Genomic DNA, 20583 nt, shown 5'->3' with positions numbered 1-20583 from the left:
ACTCACCTAATAGATGTTTCCGCATATAAAAGCTATCTTCAAATTTTAATTTTTACATTTCAGTTATTTTTCTTAAAAAAATAAAAAGTATACATAAAAACCAAGAATTTTAGCACTTACTTTAGCCCTGAGTTCTTTCGTACTATAGTATATGGTTTAATAAGTCTTTTTTTTTACTCACTGTGTTCATTGTCCAAAAATAATTTATATAGTTTTCAAATATGCACTTTAGAGCATAAAAAAATTACCAGACATTAGAAGAGAATGTCCTAAAACTACTATAGTTTACTTGGCTTTTTAACCAGCATATAATTAGGTAAAAAAAATTCCATTAATGATGGACGTAAAGTCTGTAGTCTAAACACATCAATCTCTCCTTAAAACTATCAGCCGTTACCACAAACATACACGCACAAAATGTCTTATTTATGTAGTTTAGAATTTATTCTTTCTATTGGTTACAAATATATCCAATATCAATGTCCTTTAATGAAAGACAGAGAATATGGGAGGGAAGTGTCATTATGGGTTGAACAAATATAGTGATAACTCAGTAAAGCAAGAAGAGGTTTAAATTTTATATTCTGGCTTATCAATATCTATATCAATAATTTCTAATTGGTTGAACAATCTGAAGTCCTTATAAGGGTATATAAAAAAATCTCTAAATAAGAAGTCCCAGTGCCACTACATCATGGGACTCAGAGAGGTGCAGATTGAAAATTTATTAAAATATTTCTTTTACAAATTAATACCATGATAATGAAGAAATTTGAATTATTAACTATATTTTCATCCTAAGATTATTAACATACAATTGATAATAAACTAGTGTAGTTATATTTTGAATGTAACACTGCAAAAAAACAAGTTGTGAAATGTGCACTTTGTCCCACCCATTTCCATATGTTTAACTGAAAAACTCAAACTTAACAGCTATAACTTCCCCACTATAAACAAAATCCACATATTATTTTTCAATAAATACAATATTACACTATATAAATATGTTTATCTTCTTCTGATTGAGATGATTGTCACTTGTAAGAACAGTTTTTCTGCTTGTGAACCTGTTGACCTTCTTCTTCTGTCACCTTAACTAGCATATTCTTATATATTTTTTTAAAATTAATGTATTTATTTAACTATTTTTTGCAAGTAAAATGGGACAGGAAAGATCAACTTCAAGGTGACTGAAGGATATTTCAGTCTCCCCTTACTTGCAAATGTTTTATTTTCTGATTATGATTAGCTACATCATACATTGTGCCTTATTTTTTGGTGCTTTTCTTTTATCTGATTTAATACTTTGAATTAATGGAAGGAGGTTGGGCCACTTTTGAATATGTTGGAGATCATAATACCTTTGTATATTTTGTATTTAATTTGGGTTAGTTTTATTTACTTTTTGTATCTTGTATTTCACTTATTTGCTATTTTTATTCTGAAATCTTTAGTTTTGAGTGGTTTATTCTTTCTTTAATTTTATTACTGGACCACTACATTCCAATAAAATGTTGCAGAAAGTAAATGTGTAGCTAGATTCGGTACATTGTGGATTCAATCACATTAACCTGGCCCTCTAATAATTTGTTGCTCAGAAGATTCTCAACTTCAAAAATTGAAGCAAAGCCCAATGTTTCAGTAGAAGCTGCATGAAAAATTCTGAAAAGGTTACTTGAAACTGTTAAAAGTTAACAGAAGTAGTCAATGTAGAAAAACAAGTTCTCCAAGAGTGATTTTAAATATCCCAGGGAACATTTTATTCAAGTAAAGATTACATTCAAACTTGCTGTAAATACAAGTGTAAATATCACCTGAAGATTTGTTTGTTTTTAGAACAAAGCCACACGTAGCTATCTGTTGTGTCCACCATGGGGAATCAAACCCTTGGTTTTAGCACCGGAAGTCCATAAACTTACCGCTGTCCCACTAGGGAACACCACCTAAAGAATACTAAGATATACTTTAACATAAAGTGATGTCAATGAATTGCATAGCTGCTCAAAAACCAAAAGATTAAACTAGGCATTGGACAACAAACAGTTTAATGAGCAAAGCTGGAAAAACAAGCACTTTATAAGTGATTCCAAGTTTATATTTTTCTGCATAAATCAACAGTAATTGTTTGATGGCAGAAAAGAGAATAGTATCATAGTTAACATACAACATCTTTAGGATTATGATTCTTCAGGTGGGGATTCCTTTTCCAGAAAGATAATAGTTACAAACATACAATAAATGAAGTGAAATGATATTTTTATGGTAAAGAGGCAGGTAGGACACTCACAACCATGGCTGAGCCTGCACAAAGTCCTGATATGAACATTCTTGAAGTTATGTAAAAGAAGGGAAGGTCATAGGTGATAAAACAACTTAAATGAATTGTGGGGAGTGATAAAGGATATATATGGAAAAGTATTCCACAACCAAAGATTTATATTAAACTGTACGGTAACATAAAAATAAGTGTAATTCTCTGTGTAAAGCAGAGCACTCATATATAGATACTTGTGCATTGTACAACTTGCTCACTTTCTTTTGTATTTTCTGTGATAATGTTTTGCACCATTAATAAATTTATCATCTAGTTCCTGAAATGATTTCCACAAAACACAAGTTCAAAATTACGTGAACATTGACAATCAAATTGAAGAGAAGTAAAAAGTCTGGAAGTTACAGCTTACAATGGTATTATGAATTCTAATTTTAGAAAATATATAGAATATCAAGTTAGATTTAATACAGTTTTGAATATTTATTAATCATGAACATATTGTTTTATCACCTAATTTTAATATATGAGCTTTAAGTAGGATCTAACAAAAAAAGACAGAAAAACTAGTACAGAAAATAAGCTAGCTATAAGTAATTTACAAAGGATAAACAAATAAGTACTGTGTTAGTATTTTCACTTACCCTGACCAAGCAAACTTTGCTAAACCCATCCAAGTTGAATCTGATGCTGCTGATGTTTTTGGAAAAACCAGAACTTCCTCACCCCTTTCATAACAGGCCTGAAAATCAATTATTTATTGTTTGATAATCAGTTATATACACTGTATTACTGGATGTTTAAAACATTTACACCATCACTGAGAAAGGTAAAAGCCATACACGAAGACTAATTGCTGTACATGTTTAAAATAGTGCATGTAACAGTTAAAAGGTAATTTGGAAACTTCCCTTACAAAGCCAGTTGTATCATAATCAAAGTCCAAATAAACTTGTATGGTCTAAACCCCTTCATTTTGATAAAGTTGCTAAAATATTTTCACAACAAATACTTGAGGCTTACCACTGTTTTTACTTTACAGAAAAATCTACTTTAGTCAATACTTACATTGTTAGAAACACACTACAAAAACGTGTATTGGTTAAAATGAAACTTGTTGCAAGAAACCATTTTATATATGACATGCTACTGAAAAATGAATGTTCCACTCTAAATTGTAAATGTCTTAAAAGGTTTTTCCCTGTTACTGTTCATAATGAAGAGTTGAATTTGTCACTGACAGTGGACAACCTTCATAACTGATATGATCACCAACACTAATCACTTTATAATGAGTATTCTTTCTCTGAAAGTCTGTTGGGCAACAGTAAATACTGATATGCTTCTTCTCCCAAGACAAAAGTTTTAAAAGGTTCTTAGTCTAATCCAAAAGCAGGAATCATATCCAATGTTAAATAAAGAATATTTTTTCCAAAACTTAGCACTTCCATTTAAAACCAATGGGCTGTCTTCCCACTGTTGTATCTCCACAGCTTGTCATAATGAATGTTTTTTTACTTGACACCCAAGCTTTTTTAAACATGGCATACTACATTATACATATGTATCTTTTTCAAAATCATCACTAGCTTCCCTTGATTAACTGACATAAACATAGCCAACATAATTAGTTACGCCCCAGCTTTGAATAACTATATGACTAAGTTTTATATTTTATGCTTTACAGAATCCAATTATGATTATTGATTTATTTTCTTGGATCATGATTAAACTAAACTGTGGTTATGTATAAGTATGTCCCTCTACTATAAAGATCATTTTAATCTTATTCAAGTTCAAACTTCCTAATGAAGAAACCATATTTTAATATTATAATCTACTTTTTTTTAATGTTAGTTAAACTTTTGATTTTGAGAGGTTATTTTTACAGCTGTTGTGTTATTAAACAAATATTAGTACATAGTAGTTTCATTAACTACTTTATCACATAATTTTAACACTTATAAATGCAATCAATTTATGCCATGCATTTCATCACAAACTGTACTGGTATTGAAAACTTCTTTATGAGGTTTAATTGACTGTAGCAGAGTTTTATTTTACAATATAAAGCAGAATACAAACTCAACTATATAACTTCTAGGTGTCTCCTGATTAGACCAGTAAGTGACCTAACTTATTTTGTTGTGTTTTGCTCATCTTTTCTACCTTCAGTTTTTCCAATCTTATTTTACTGAAAGATTAAATGGTCTGATCTTCTCCACCAGGAATCTTCCATAATAAAGAAGATTTTGGTATCTTGTAGAGTTATGTTTTTTGCTTGCTAATACCATATCTGATTATCACCTTTATGGAAGTTTGGCAGTTCAGGTACAATAATTCTGCTCAGTCTGGTATAGTAGGACAGGTACTAGCTTCCTGGGTGATTAGGTATCCTGTTGAAAAGAATGCTACTTCTGAGTGTTCTTATAAAACAATTGATCAGCCCTTGTTAATTATAATATACTCCTAACAAATGCTTATTCCTCTTCACTCTTCAAGTGAAGATTTAGCCTGTTACATAAAAGAGGAAACCATGGATGTGATGGCCAAATGACAACTATGAGAAAAGCTCAACAACACATAGAAGAGATCTTGTCAAGTACATGAGGAAGAAGGCACACAACAGATACTTACAACTCTGACTCAAACCATCCACAGGATTTTGAACACGGGAAGACAATTATTTTTTCTGTGAAAAAAGCAATGATCACTGGATATACGAGAGTGAAGCCACCATAACAGGAAAACAGACATAGACTGTGAGAACAAGTATTCCCTTACAATTGATATAATACACTATTGTTGAACTGTCTGTATGTAGTAACACTAATCTGTGGTGGAGAGAAGGTAACAATAAATGATATGCCTGTTGGAAAGCTCAAAATTTGAGAAAGATGCTATGAAATGCCACCTTAAAAAGGGTCTAAGTGCTCGAAATGCAGTAATCTCCTAAAACCATGCCTATCCCCAAAAGAGATACATCTGTAAATAGATGAAGATCTATCAGTGAAGGAAGAAAAGGAGATCTCACAGTGGTCTATTCCCAATCCAACTAAAATTGGAAGGAGGAAAGTGTGTGTGTAGGGAGAGGAGAATATGATGGGATAATGAGATGCAGCTCTTTTTCCACTGAGACACCAAATCCCATTGTAGACATTGCATATGGACTTACCCCAAAGAAACAACATCAAATAGGGAAGCCAGAAACCCAAAAGCAGATATAGCATACATAAATGCTCAAAGAGCCATAAGAGAAAGTTTAAGAATCCCTTGAACAGAAAATATTAAAAATCCCAGATGAACAAGATATTGAGTAGGGATCTGTTGGGATTTGCAAGTGCATATGGTCCACTTAACCCTCTCTCCCCGGGTACCCATTACTGCACATGACACAAGGTTTTGGTGTCTTACATTCAAAGTTTTATTAAACTACTTTTTTGTTTATGTTATACCAATTAGAATAACATAAAATCTTAACTAATAATCCATATCTTAATAGTATAAAAATTTTAAGTTCGTAATTCTACAAGGAAATATATAAAAAAATCCTGAATTTCCACTAGTGTGACCCACGTGACACATTTTGTCTAAGCATGTCATCATCCATATTTCATCCATCACCCCTCGAAAATGTACAAAATTAAACGTAAAGTATTCTCCATAAAATCGTTATTGGTCGCACAGACCATAATTTTTATAGCCTTCAATTTTGTTTTGTTACAGAGTTATCAAATAGAAAATCAGACTCTTCCTGCTACACCCACCTGTCACATCCTCTCCTTCACAATTCGTTGATAGTTCTCTCTTACGTTTCATCATATATTACCTATAACCAATAGAAAGTCAAGGTTTTCATCTATCAAATGACATATGATATAATGGTGTGTTCTGAACAGATAAGCATAAGTTTCACTCGGAGTAGCAATATTGTTCCTGTGGGAAAGTTAACGACTCCCTTGGATGAATTTTTAACAGCTTTTGTCGCATACTTAGAAAGCCAGGAAAATTTTTAGAAGTAAGTGAATTTGTCTACTTTTTGCATGTTATTAGTCTATATTCTTTGGTGTATTACTAATTAAATAAAATTTTTTAAGTGCTTTACTATAATGACTATAAAAAATCAGGCTTAACTCTCCTCGACAATCGAGAGCAAGAAAAAAGAAGATTGGGTAAGTACTTTATTTCTTGTTTTTCATATTTATTCCTTATTTATTATTATAAAAGTAACTAAAATTAAAACTATGGATCTTTTTAAGCTATTCAAGACTAGATTAGGTAAAATAAGTAATAATAATAATATAATTAAAATGGTTCACAAGGCACGTATGCGAGCAGCTCGTGGGTAATGTAATTTGATAGTGCAACATGAGCTGCACATTCCCAGAGAGATTTACAACTTATAATGCCGTGGATAGTAGTTAGACATGGTTCAAAGGGCAATAAAACAATAAAATTTAATTATAAATACATATATAACGTTACGAACTTAGAGCTACTTAGGATAAACGAATTAAGTTTCATGTTACAATTTGAAGTCACTCTAGAAAGAAAAGAAGAGTAATTTAGGTTTATTTCAATTTTTTTTTGGTGATTACGAGCTCAGCCAAATTGACCGATCCAGTTTTGAGATAGGGTAAAGAAAATAACATATAAACTATAAGGATTTAGTGAAAACAAAACAAAAAAACTTTGAAATGCATTTAGGAGGTTTTAGGGATTACACAAAGAAAATTTGAGATGATGAAAAGTATTTTAAATTGTAACATGAAAATTACTTTGCACACTGAGTATTCAAAATAAATACTCAATATATTCATGGACAAATCTTTATTTTATTTTATTAAAAATACTTCACTAAGAAATATGATTTTTTGTATGTGAAAGACTTATAATATTAACTGAAAATCTGCCAAATTTCATGAAGATATACCCAACATATTGAGAGTTATAAGTATTAAATTTATATCAACTTTAAACAAGTACAAAAGATCACATGACTTGGTGGTCAGCCATATTTGTGTGCATCTGAGACTATGTGGACAAAAGAGCTAGTACAAGACTACTGTTGATGTAAAAATGGAAACCATGCAGAGAGAGAGCAGAAGATCTGCAAAGGCTCTGACCACTTGACAAAATAAAAATGGAACTGAATGTTAGACAAACGAGAAGGGCTTAAAACTAGTAAACCACTTCCCAATGGCAAAACCTAAGAAATGAATGAGAAACTATATTTTTTTCTACATTGGGCAACTCAATTACAATGAAAGGACCAAGAAGTAGAGCAGGTTGATGGAGTAATAGAGCAATAAGATCCATACTGATGTCAGTAGGATATATGACTTAAAGATGAAAAATAAGATGTCAAAGCCTTAACCAACTCCTGCTTTTTGTGAAACAGAAATTTTCACAGCTACAGTTCAAGCAGGGAGATTAGTATCTCATGAAACGGCAGTATGAGCAACCATATGAAAAGAGTAGTATATCCATATTGACAAGGAGCACACAACTATAGCAAAGTAGACAAAGTATTTTCTTTGTCCAACTATATGCATAGATACGTGGAATGCTGATACAAAACCAACACTTTAACCCTTTCACAATGGAAGCCCTTTAAATGCTTTTCTGCACAAGTCACTGTGTTACATTCAAAATTTAGTTAAACACCTTTAATATCAATGTATGTGAATGAAATTAATATTATAATGTGTGTTACGATTCAAAGTTTTATTTTATCGATGTTTTAAGTCCTTTATTAAATATAAACCTTTAAAAAACTACTTAAAACTTCAGATATATTGTCATGTGACCAACGAGCTATGAAAAATCTCTACTTTGGCTCTCTATGTCTACAACAATACAATGGTAATAGAGTACAGGTATGTCTAGCCACTAAGATGCTTACATAACCTTTTAACTCATTTCTTTCAAAGTACTCTGAATGCATACAGTTAAAACAAGTAATAAATTTTTCAACCCCTGACAGCTGCCACACCCAACAGATTTGCTTGAGTTTTATCCCTTCCATGTATATGTTACATAAACATATGTATATAACAATTAGAAAGAGCTCATTTTACAGCATAAATTAACAATTAACAGAGTACTTGAAATTCACTATAGTATTGTTGGCTGCTTGATGGTTGTTTCTTACCTAAATATGTTATAGTTAGAGATATAGTTTAAATTGTATTTATGACTTACTTTTACATTGTAGTTGATTATGTATTAGTTATGTTTTATAATGCATAATTAAAAGGTTTAAACATTTTTAAAATATACATTTCACTTTGCATTTGTTCTCAAGTCTTACGATATTACACAATGAATGAAAATTTTGCCAAAGGGTTGCACATTTCTCCCAAAGAACTGTAATATAACTTGAGGGCACTGTTGATTTGTGTCAAGATGAATAATAAGTTGTAAAAGACAAAAAAGGAAAATAAAACATTAAAAATTAACTATATGTGAAAAGGAAAAGATATGAATTTACGAATTTAACAAAAGGAAACTCTTTAAGGATATTCTACAAAAAATGAAAAGGTATGTTTTTTTTCTATTTCCTAATTTTGATTATTTTTTTGCATTGTTCGTTGATGATAATAGCTAGAGTTAGTGATATGGTAGAGAAAATGAAATATAACAATTTACCTTAAAAAACTTTTGATATCCTTTTAGGAGGTTATAGAGATTATGCAAATGAAATAAGAAAAACTATACGATGAAGAAAAGTATTTTTATACTTAAAATGAAAATCACTTTTCACTTGATTTGTTAATAGTTTGAACGTGAGTAACTACAATAGAAAAATAACATATTTTTGGTAAAATACATGGTTATAAAACCATCATTATTTGTGTACAAGATACTTATAATCTTGAATGAAATCTTACCAGTTTTTGAGAGGATATATTAAGAAATCTCAGGGTTATGGCATGTATTTTTGTACAAGTGAAATTCGCAACTCGATTTCCACAAATTGCATAAGCCCGCTGTGAAAGGGTTAGGATAACAGGAGATAATTTGAATGAGGAAACACTTTAGATCAAGGAGTTTTTATATATTAAACTACTCCAACCAAGACTGAACTTAAATAATTGTTGATTTTGCTCCCAATAAAAATAATAAAATTTCTTAGACCAGTCCAAGAAAAAATATGTTAACTTAAAATTATCAGTCAAAATAACAGAATAAGCTTAATTAGGCTTAACATAAAAGCAATAGTTTCATTAAAATTTAAAAACATTTAATAGTAGTCACACATAATAAGGATATATCAAAGTTTTACCCTATAAGTGAGAAGACTTTGACACATGTCAAACATACCTTGCACATGAAAATTCTATTGTCATACTGGTGTTGATATCTGCATTTTGTTGTGGCTATATGAGGAGTTCCATCTCTTGTATGATTCATACTGTTGCTACAACGCACACTGTGGAAAATTCGGCAAACATTAAATAGCAAAAATATGATTTTGATTGCAATATAATGAATAAAAAAAATTCAGAACATGAATCAATATCTTTTTTAATACAAGATACAATTATCAAATAAATAAAATATTCATCTACCAAAAGATTTATTTACAAAGCATATATTACAAAATAACAATGTATTCTGGATAGTTTTATAGATTTCTAGACACACCTGTTCTACATATACATAAAGTAAAACAAGTGCTTGCCAATGAGCAAAATCTTTTTCATGAAGTTTATTGTTAAATTATTTTAACACAGGTTGCATGCTTGTACACAAAAATTTGCATTTGAATATTAGTAACATACCAAATTGAAAAAATAAATAAATATATATATATATATATAGAACACAGTTTTTGTACCTGCATGACAGGCAGTGGTTATTACAAGCAAAATACTGGTCAGGAAAGGAACTAGGGAGAGTCTTTTCCAGCTCACCATTAAACTTTTCATTTAAGACCTAAAGAATGTAGTAAAATATAAAAACATCAGTTTTGTATTTTGCTATATGCATATACGAAAACACATTTAAAAAAATACAAAAGTTTTATAATAAATACACATTCTATATATGATTCTGAAATACTGAATCCTTTTAAAATGTTAGAATTGAGGGTAATTCCCACTTATTAAGTGGATCCCAAATACTGTAATTTAATCTGAAACTAACATGAAGAAAAAGTTTCATGAATATAAAGAATAGCATGTCTTTTTGCTTGATCTTGAACATTTTTCTTTCAACAAATAGACTTAATTTAATAATAATACATAGATTCTTCCAAGAACTAGTAAAAGTTCCTATGAACTGATAAAAATCAGTATATCAATAAAACCTATTACTTCCACATTGAATTAAGTGTTAGTAAAAGATATAAAGGTTCTTTATTTTTGCTTACACAGTCATATTTGGAACTTAAACAGAGAGATATTCAACTCAAATCATTGCTTATATACAGTCCTGTTAATATGTTTGTTTTTAAAGCAAAGTTACATTGGGCTACCTGCTGTATCCACCACAGGGAATTGAGCCCCAGACTTTAGCAGTGTAAATCCATAAACTTACTGCTAACCCACTGGGAGACTATTTGTTAATACGAAATGCATATATATATTTGCACTTACATGACCTTTCATGTTTACCGTTTCATGAAAATTAACTTGTTTAAGTCAAAGGCTGTTTTAGATACACAAAGTTTATCTTTTCTTTTTTTGTGATTCATATATTTGTCAGAATCTGGTTACAACTATATTTAAACTTTTTCAATAACTAAATTCACATTCTAGTAACAATATTCATTGGTATTGAGAAAGAGACAGGAAATATGTTTCATAAAAAAATTAAATTAACAAAATGTTGCAATATATAACCTACAGGAAATCACTTAAAATTCTAAAACATGTGAAAATAATCAGAATAACTTAAAGCTTCCATATAAAAAGAACAACTAAAAATATCTATAATACTTATAATAATGCACAAGCTTCAATGTTACTGATTTTAATATTATACTTTGACAAGGAAGAAGCAGAAATGATGCTAGATACATTTTTTTTATTGCAAAATGAACAACCTGTTCTCAGCTTTTCATCCAACATTTTATGGCCCTTGATGTTAAGAACTAAGTTGCATTTACACCATTTATATTATTAGTTTGTTCAAAAGGTAAGATGAAAAATATTTTAAGGAAGAAAAATAATGACATTTATTCTTACATGGAAAAAACTTTTCAGAATCATGCATTTAAGTGAATGTTTGTATTTGCCAAAAAGAATAAATTTCAGTTGAGAAATGAAACAAATAAATTTTAAGAAATAAAACCATAGAAAATACATGTACAGTATAAATCTCACATGTTATGTTTCACAAACATACAGTCTGGAACAGGTAATGATGTGACAAATTTGAGGATGTTTCAATTTCAACACAAGGAATATGATTTTGGAGATACATCTTTATGAAAGGTTTTTGTCAGTTTCATATAAAAGATTAACATATGAATTAGACATTAACTGACTGTGAATTTAATGTCTGATAAATGAGTTCCAAGCCTTTGCAGCCAAGCAAAGGCCAAAAGGTATTGCAAAAGCAAAAGGATCCAAGAAAGATTACTACTAAGAGTTTATAACAGCTGATTTATCAAAATTCATGTGGTGAAATGCCAATTCAGTCAATTACAGATAATACACAACACATGAGTAAACATAACATTCTAACTCTGTCTTGTGCCAGCACAAGTCTTTTATTCAATACCAAAATCAATATATAAAGAGCTCTCATATATAATCACTAAGTGTTTTACACCAAGCAAAAGGCCAGCTAAACTGAAGCACATGGTAGGTAAAAGTTGCAGTTGAAATACTGTTACACAAAACAACAGTTCACACTCTTTAATAAAATGAACAAAAAGGTATATGGGAAAAAATTAAGTACATACATAAGGTATTTCAACATACAATAAAATGAAAGATTTGAAGACTAATGGAAAAATCTGTTTAGGTAACCTAAAATATTGGTCAAACAATTATGTGGAGAATGTTAAATGCTATCTATAAATAATATAAAATCTACAGGCTCATTACGTGCTAATTGGGAAATCTGAAATGAAATCTCAAACAGTCTCAAGAGATCATTCAGAAGCTAAACTGAAAATGTTTTATTCATCTCAACCACACCAATGCACTAAAGGTTGTTTTGTTCATATTATCCATATCACTGCACTGAACGTTTTTTCCACCCTTTTGATATGAAGAAAACTCAGTGTGGTGTTTTGGCTGTTGTGTACAACATTTCAGTGCAGTGGTATGGATGATATGAAGAAAACTCAGTGTGGTGTTTTGGCTTCATACCACTGTACTAAAAGTAGTTTTACATCATTTTAAATTGCTATGACCTTTGCTATTAAACTAGTAGCTAAACTGTGTATTAAAACTATAGTACCAAGCTAGAAGAAATACTATTCTCAACACTATAAAATTAATGTTTTAAAAAAGATTATCCAAAATAATGCTGATAAATGTTTACAAACTAAAATAAATTTATTACTCAGCAATACATAGGGATTACTATTATTCTTGCATATCTTTGACCTGTAACTTAAAAGTGGGCAGCACTGAGCAAGGCTTGATTTTATTATTCATGATCATCTTCTATGTAAATTACACCAAAGTCTCATAAATGGTTACAAGGATTAGAAAGTTGTTTTGTAAAGTAATAAAGTAATTACACCATAAATAGTGGGTTGGCAAGAGCCCTAGAAATGTACATATCTGATAAAGTTCATCTAATTTTCAATTTGTTTTTATAATCATAAGATATCTTTTAAGCACTGACGATTGAAAATAACAAAAAGGTTACATTCTTTTACATAGTTTGTGTGACCTTGAGTGTTCATTTTTAGAAAGCAGTGTGCATACACTATTTCACAGTAAAGTTAGCAAGAACTGAATATGCTGCTCTACTATAATACTGAATGCTCTAATCTATTAGTACTTTATATTTCTGTTTTCTTTTTCTTTCTAAGAATGAACCAAGTACCTAAATGTACATTCAATTAAATGTGAAACTGATTTTCTAAAGCAAAACACTCTCAGCTAAATTAACTCCATGTATTTATTTGAGTCTTATAAATAAAACAGGTTACTTTTTTTTAAGAAGTTTTCTTATTTCAACTCTGAGTACATATTTAAAAATTACAGCTTCAAAGTAAGCTATTTTAATGTACCTTGATGAATTAATATGAACTGCTGGAATCTGTTTTCTGCTTATTTGTTTAATCTTCAATGTAAAACATCTCCAATTTAAGTTACTCATGACAACCATAACATATGAATACTTTATTTGTACCCAAGATTATATCGATACCCATATATACATGAGGGTTAAGATTTTTGTCTTCCTAGCTTTCAAAACCATTTTATTTATTCCAGTTTGCGTAGTTGGAAAATAAATGTTCTGAAAACAAACATGATATACAGACTTTTGTATTAAAATAAAAATGGATGAAAACACAATATATATATTCTTAAACAATTAAAATGTTGAAAACGAACTAATGCAACATTCGTTTTTGCCCCTGGTAATAAGCACAGCCTGCATTCAAAATTTGTAAGTCACCATCAAATGCAATCCATACAACACATAAATACAGTATATGAAATAAAAATGATAGGCATATGTAAATCTGCTGACCTTAAGTGCCTGATAAACTACAGTAGATGACCTTGCTGATCGCACAGAGGAGTTCTGAAGATGCTTTTGTACAGCCCTTTGGAGACCAAAAAAAGAGGTTGGAAGCAGGGACGTTTGTGTTCCCACATATTCCAGGGCACTGAATGCATCAACAGACTGAGACAGTTTTTGAAATCTCAGTTTAAGTATTTCTTCTGGACTTTGTCCATTTTCTGGGAAGAAGTTGTAAAATATAAACAGTCATAAAAATAAACCAAGACTTAAAACATCAGATACAAAAATAACAAAAAAAAGAAAAGTAAATTTAATTTACTAATTTGATATTTTGATAAAAGTAAAGATTTTAACATTGAAATTCAGATTTATGGTGCAAAATAATTACAATAATAATATTCATCACTAAAACAGCTTCACTTTTATGACATTGCACAACTGAAACTTACTTTCACTGTTTTTTCTCTGACTTGCAAAAATATATGAAATATACATATATATATATATATTATATAAACTCAAACAGTTTCATTAAAAATAAAAGATATGAAGAATAAGCCTAGTATCCAAAACTAACTGCATTTCTTCCAAAATAGTTTCTTTTTTGGACAATTGAAAATTGAATTTTAAGTGAAGCAGGTCTGACCACTTGAATCAAAAGTGCTTTAACAAATGCTACACTTTTTAAATACTTTTCCTTGCATGTCACAAAGTGTTATCAAGTTACATTCAAAATTTAATTAAACCAATTAACTGCCAATGTATTTTAATCAAAAGTGCTTTAACAAATGCTACACTTTTTAAATACTTTTCCTTGCATGTCACAAAGTGTTAGCGAGTTACATTCACAATTTAATTAAACCAATTAACTGTCAATGTATTTTAATTAAAAGTGCTTTAACAAATGCTACACTTTTTAAATGCCTTTCTGTGTATGTCACAAAGTGTTATCAAGTTACATTCAAAATTTAATTAAACTGATTTATTGTCAATGTATTTTAATGATATTAGAGCCATTAATTACATCATAATTCAATGTTTTGTGTTATCCAAGTTATTATTCCTTTATTTTGAAAGAAACCTCTAAAACAAACACTTAAAACTTTAGTTTTCTATCATGAAACACACATGCAGTTGAAATATCTTAAGATTTGGTTGCTTATGTTGCTATTCAGTTTTGTCTCAGTACCTCTACAACAGTCTACACAAATTTCTACAAGTATAATCTTTAGGTCTAAATATTAGTTTCATTTTACAGCAGCTAAAATTCTAAGAAGGAGCTTATTTTTTTTTTCCTTTCTGGTAGAAGCCATGCCCACATTCCAAAGTAATCTGTTGCTGAGTAACAGTCTTTTCTAGACTTGAATGGCATGCTTACAACCAACAGAAAGAGCAGATTTCTTGTGTAATTTCTGCAGGCCAGGCAATAAACTTTTTTCAAATGATCAGTGAACTGCTGCAAAGTCCTTTGATGAGATCAGTATCCCTAGTGCTTAACTATTTTTTTTTTTGCCTTAGACATATTAGTCTGATAAGACAGTTACATTGCATTTAGGTTTTGCTTTTATATTTTAGTTAATCATGTATTATTTTGGTTTTAAAATTCATACTTGAAAGGTTTAATGAATATTTAACTTTTCTATTTGTTGCTTCACTGGTCAAAAGTTATAAAAATAGGCGAGTGCAAACATTTTTCCAAAGGTTAAAGCATCTCTGCTCATCATAGCTTTATTTGGCCCGTGGGTACCAGTTGACATTTCAACATAAATAACAAAAAAGAACTGGAAAGGGAAGTAAAACATTAAAAATAAACTGCAATGAAAAGGTAAAAACATGAAATTAAACATATGACTGAAAGAAAAAATATTATTATTCAATGAAGAGACAAAAGGTAAGTACATTCTTCCATTTCTTAATTTTAAACATTTTATTGCACTGTACATTGGTGATAATAGCTAGTTATTAATAAAGTAGAAAAAAAAATGAAAAATAAAATATAAACTTTTACCTCAAAACACTTTTGATATTCATTTAGCAGGTTCTAGAGATTAATGAAATGAAATGTGAAAACTATAAAAATAATAGTATTTTTATTCTCAAAATGAAAATCACCTTCCAGGTGAACTATTCAGAGGCCGAGTGCAAATAACTACATTAAATAAAGAATTTTTATTAGAAATAGTAGAAAAAGTCAAAAGTTATTATTTTCCTACACTGAAAATATATTTCTGATAGGTACCTACCTCCTGTCACACATACAGCTATTCTCATTCAGTGCTGCCCTCTATATGAAAAATATTTTTTGCATGCCACAAGCATTGATCAAGGTACACTGAGTCTTTGCATGTAAATCATCATGTGAAAAACCTCCACCAACAGGAGCACGACACACCTTCCTGATGCATATGACTCCCTCTATTCAATTCTACCGAACTATCACTTTGAGATCAGGCAGAAAGGAAACACCAGTTTGAAGTGGGAAGGAGTGGTTGGAAATGTGAAAGGAGGTAAGTACCTATCAGAAATATATTTTCAGGGGAAGAAAATAATAACTTCTGATAAAGTATCTTACCTCCGCTCGCACATATAGATAGAATCCCAAATTAAAGTGGTGAAGGGATTGGTGCGAGAGATATAGAGAAGTATCCTTTGAAAACGGCTGAAGAACACCCTTGAAGTGTGACCTCCATTGGGAGGGGAACACATATGGGAGACTGCACCACTCCCTTACCATAGCATGTATCCTATAAAGTAGTTCTAATGTTTTATCACAAAGGGAATGGGTGCCACCATGGGGATTGATATAGGTGACAACCGTGGACTTGTCTGAGTGGATCATGATGAGTTGGTTCCATACAATAGGAAGAAAATGATCAATAGCACATTGTACTACCAGAAGCGGCACAACATTTTGTTCTCAGACCATTGACCAGAAGCCACCCCCTGATTGACCCATACTCCCTAACCATGGAGAAAAGCATTAGTGAAGAGATGCAAAAATATTCAACCACCAATGTAGATTGTCTGTAAGGGAAGGAGGAAGGGTAATTAGGGAGTCTAAGGAATCTCAAGCAAGATTCAACTAGTTGCACAATGTCCACCGAAGAGAATGCATATGTATCTGATGCAAGGGGATAAGGGCTTCCTCGCATGGAGAACTGAAAGCTCCATCAAATAGAGATGAAGTGGAGAAGGTTGTGCCCAAATAAGGTACATGTTGAAAAACTTAAATGGATAAGATATTGGGCAGGCATCAGGAAAGACTTCTCCAACTTTAAAATCCAACCAACTCAAGCTGCTTCTCTCAATAGCAAATGAGTGTGTTGAGAAGATTCCTGCAGAATGAGCTAACAGGAGCCAGTCGATCATATAGTGGTGGAAGTTCAACCCTCCAGCATGCATAAGTTGGGCAAAGACTTTGATCACCCAACAAGACATATGGTGCTGAAGTAAGCACAAAAGATAAAGCACAAAACTGATACACAATCCCGTAGTAGACACATCAAAGGTAGTGTAAACCAACGAGAAATAGGAATATAGAAATATGTGTTCGAGACACCTTCCTTGGTCATCCACAGACCTGGAGAAAAAACCCACCGTGTGAGAAAGGATTCCCTAGTAAAGCAGCGAAGATCCAGAAACTGGTTGAGGCTGGACAGATCGATCACATGATGCCAGTCCTTGGTTTCCTTGTGGATGCCAAAAAACTTTAAGTTAATGCCTGAGGAATACTGGCTGAGAGGCTCAATAGCTTGCTGTCATAGAAGAGTCTGCACAGCTTGGGATAGATGTTGACTGGTAACAGGAAGGATATAGATACAGGAGATAATGGAGGAGGGTAAAGGAGATGGATAAAAAGTCCATCTGACAAAACCTGGATCACCCACAGATCATGAGTGAACTCTTGCCACGGGTGAACAAAATTGGTCAAATGTGGAAATGTGACCAGAAACCACCTGATAGTCACCGGAACTGCTGGCAACGATGAACTTGACATCGAGACACATGATGAAACAATGATCCTCTAGTGGTAAAAACTGGAAAAGGATGGTAGGGAGCAGGACATGAAACAGGTATGAGTGAGGGCATGGTAGCAGGGTAAGGTAAATAAGCAAACAAAAAAGAAGAAAGGGTTGAGTATTGTCTCACATATTATACATGTGACTTTATTGACTCAGGAATATCTCCAAAGAAGACCAATGGAGAAAAGAAACCATCCACAGGTCCCAAAGATAATAGGAAGAAAGATAAACCTGAGTCAAGATAGTATCATTCCCAAGTAGATCCCAACATTAAAGAAACCATGTGCGAAGAGACAGGGCTGAGGAGGACAATCTCGCTAACATGGAGGTAATGAGCGAAGAGGTATCCTCCAAAAACCCCACAGGGGATCGATGTACTGAATCCAAAAGTAGATATATGGAAGACAAGTACTGTAGGAGAGCAGTAAGGGCAAGACAAAAATCAGGAATACTGGCCTTGGGACAAACAGATAGGATTCTCAGGGTCATTCCCCCACACTGTCAAAAGTTATATTATTCCTACAGAGAAAATATATTTCCAACAAGTACTTACTTCCACTTACATACATAGCTATTCTCATTCAGTGCTGCCCTCTATTTGCAATTTTTTTGCATGGCACAAGCCTTTTACTTCTACGTACTCCTCAGTTCACATGGTTTAACCAATTCACGCACATAAATCATCATGCAACAAACCACCACCAACAGATGTGCGTCCCTCACATGACTCATGTGACTCACTCTTATGCTATAACTTCGAGTTTAGGCAGAAAATTAAGCACCGGCAGACAGTGGAGAAGAATGGTGGGAAGTGTGAGCAGAAATATATTTTCAGTGTAAGAAAATTATAACTTCTGACAAGGTACCTTACTTCTGCTCACATACATAGCTAGAATTCCACATTAATAAGGTGGAGGGACTGGTGCAAGGGAGAAAATAGAAACATCTTTCAACAACATCTGAAGGACCTCCCCAAGAGGGAACCCTCTGATAAGAGGACTGCACCATTTCTGTACTAGGTATACTCTTTGCCCAGATGTGGAAAAGGTGAGACTGATTTTGGCATACAAATTTGAGGAGTACATCCCAATGTGGGTAAAAGAAGAGATGTGCCCCAAGGTGTAGAGTAGCTAAAGCAAAATGGACCATACACAGCAAGTCAACTGCATCCAAAACTCAACTGCCGGGAACTGAAATCCATCCAGGGGTAGGATAAGGATCATACTATTGGTGAGTCAACTACAATCGAATACTCAGCCACTGGGAACTGACATCCATGCAGAGGTAGGAAAGAGAATCATACCGTCTTCACCTCAAGTTCACCCAACCGAAGAAAGAAATCCAACCAATTGGCAAATAGGGCACACGTGAGCAGAATGAAGTACATATATATCCACCTCAAATCAAACAGATCAGAACCACCTCAAAAGCAGTAACATCCTCAGCATAAAGACATTAAGCGGTAGCACAAGAGGAAGAAGCAGAGCAATTCCCAAGTACACACTGGGGCAGTGCACTTGAGGCAATTTGAGCATGAGTGAATTCTTGCCACAGGTGAACAAAATTGGTCACATGTGGAAATGTGACCAGAAATCACCTGACAGTCACCGGAACTGCTGGCAATGATGAACCTGACATTGAGACACATGATGAAACAATGAGCCTCTAGTGGTAGGAACTGGTAATATGTGTGAGGACATGATGTTGATTGGTTCAGCTCTAAATCCAAAACTCAACCACTGGGTATCAACATCCATGAGGGATCCCAATCAGCACAACATGCATGTGGACAATATGTTGATTGGTTCAGCTCTAAATTCAAAACTCAACCACCAGGAACAGACTTTCATGCAGGAGTAGAATGAGGGATCCCACTTGCACAACACGTGTGAGGACATATGGCAATTGGTTCAGCTCTAAATCCAAAACTCAACCGCCAGGAACTGACATCCATGCAGGGTAGGATGAGGGATTCCAATCATACTACATGTGTGAGGACATGATGTTGATTGTTTCAGCTCTAAATCCAAAACTCAACCACTGGGTATCAACATTCATGAGGGATCCCAATCATCACAACATGCATGTGGACAATATGTTGATTGTTGTCAGCTCTAAATCCAAAACTCAACTGCCATGGAACTTACATCCATGTGGGGTAGGATGAGGGATCCCAATCATTATGACGGTGCACTCCAAAGCTACAACATCTTTTCACACAAATCCATGCAGAGATGGAGCATCCATTTCTAGAACATCTCATCACCTATATCAGCAGAACTCCACAGCCTTACTCTTAACTGAATGGAGTCTATATTGTTTATATTGTATATCTTTCATTCAGGAGGATACCTCCATGGTCCACCACCCCAGTGACTTGGAACTGGAAAGTGGTAAGGGCTCTTATTCCACTGGGAGAAGTGGGGGGGGGATGCAGTGGAGACTAAGGATGACCTTTCCCACTGGAGACAGTGCAATGGGTGATCACGAAACACTATTTCAAAAAGGAATGGCAGAGATGGGTAGTAATCCCCTTCTGCTTTACCCATGAAATCTACAGGTTAGTAAGATCTAGAATGGGCATATTAATGAAGCAAAGATATCGAGAGGAATAACCTATGA

General features: G+C 32.5%; 1 protein-coding gene across 2 annotated transcripts in view; it reads right to left on the bottom strand.

Annotated features, from left to right (window-relative positions):
- Positions 1 to 2901: 2901 nt before the first annotated feature.
- The window catches only part of LOC106468142 (zinc finger FYVE domain-containing protein 1-like), a 38872-nt gene continuing 21190 nt past the window's right edge, over positions 2902 to 20583 (bottom strand). For both annotated transcript variants that reach the window (XM_013928553.2, XM_022396450.1), the window contains 4 exons: positions 13946 to 14157; positions 10119 to 10216; positions 9602 to 9710; positions 2902 to 3017 (listed from right to left, as the gene is read on the bottom strand). In XM_013928553.2, the coding sequence (XP_013784007.1) occupies positions 2916 to 3017; positions 9602 to 9710; positions 10119 to 10216; positions 13946 to 14157 (521 nt within the window). In that variant the 3' untranslated portion in view covers positions 2902 to 2915. The remainder of the gene's footprint in view (positions 3018 to 9601; positions 9711 to 10118; positions 10217 to 13945; positions 14158 to 20583) is intronic.

The sequence above is a fragment of the Limulus polyphemus genome, unplaced genomic scaffold, assembly GCF_000517525.1.
Source record: "Limulus polyphemus unplaced genomic scaffold, Limulus_polyphemus-2.1.2 Scaffold2888, whole genome shotgun sequence".
In the NCBI taxonomy this organism is placed as follows: Eukaryota; Metazoa; Arthropoda; class Merostomata; order Xiphosura; family Limulidae; genus Limulus; species Limulus polyphemus.
Note: the sequence above shows the minus strand (reverse complement) of the source record. Positions and strands in the feature narration are given on the sequence as shown.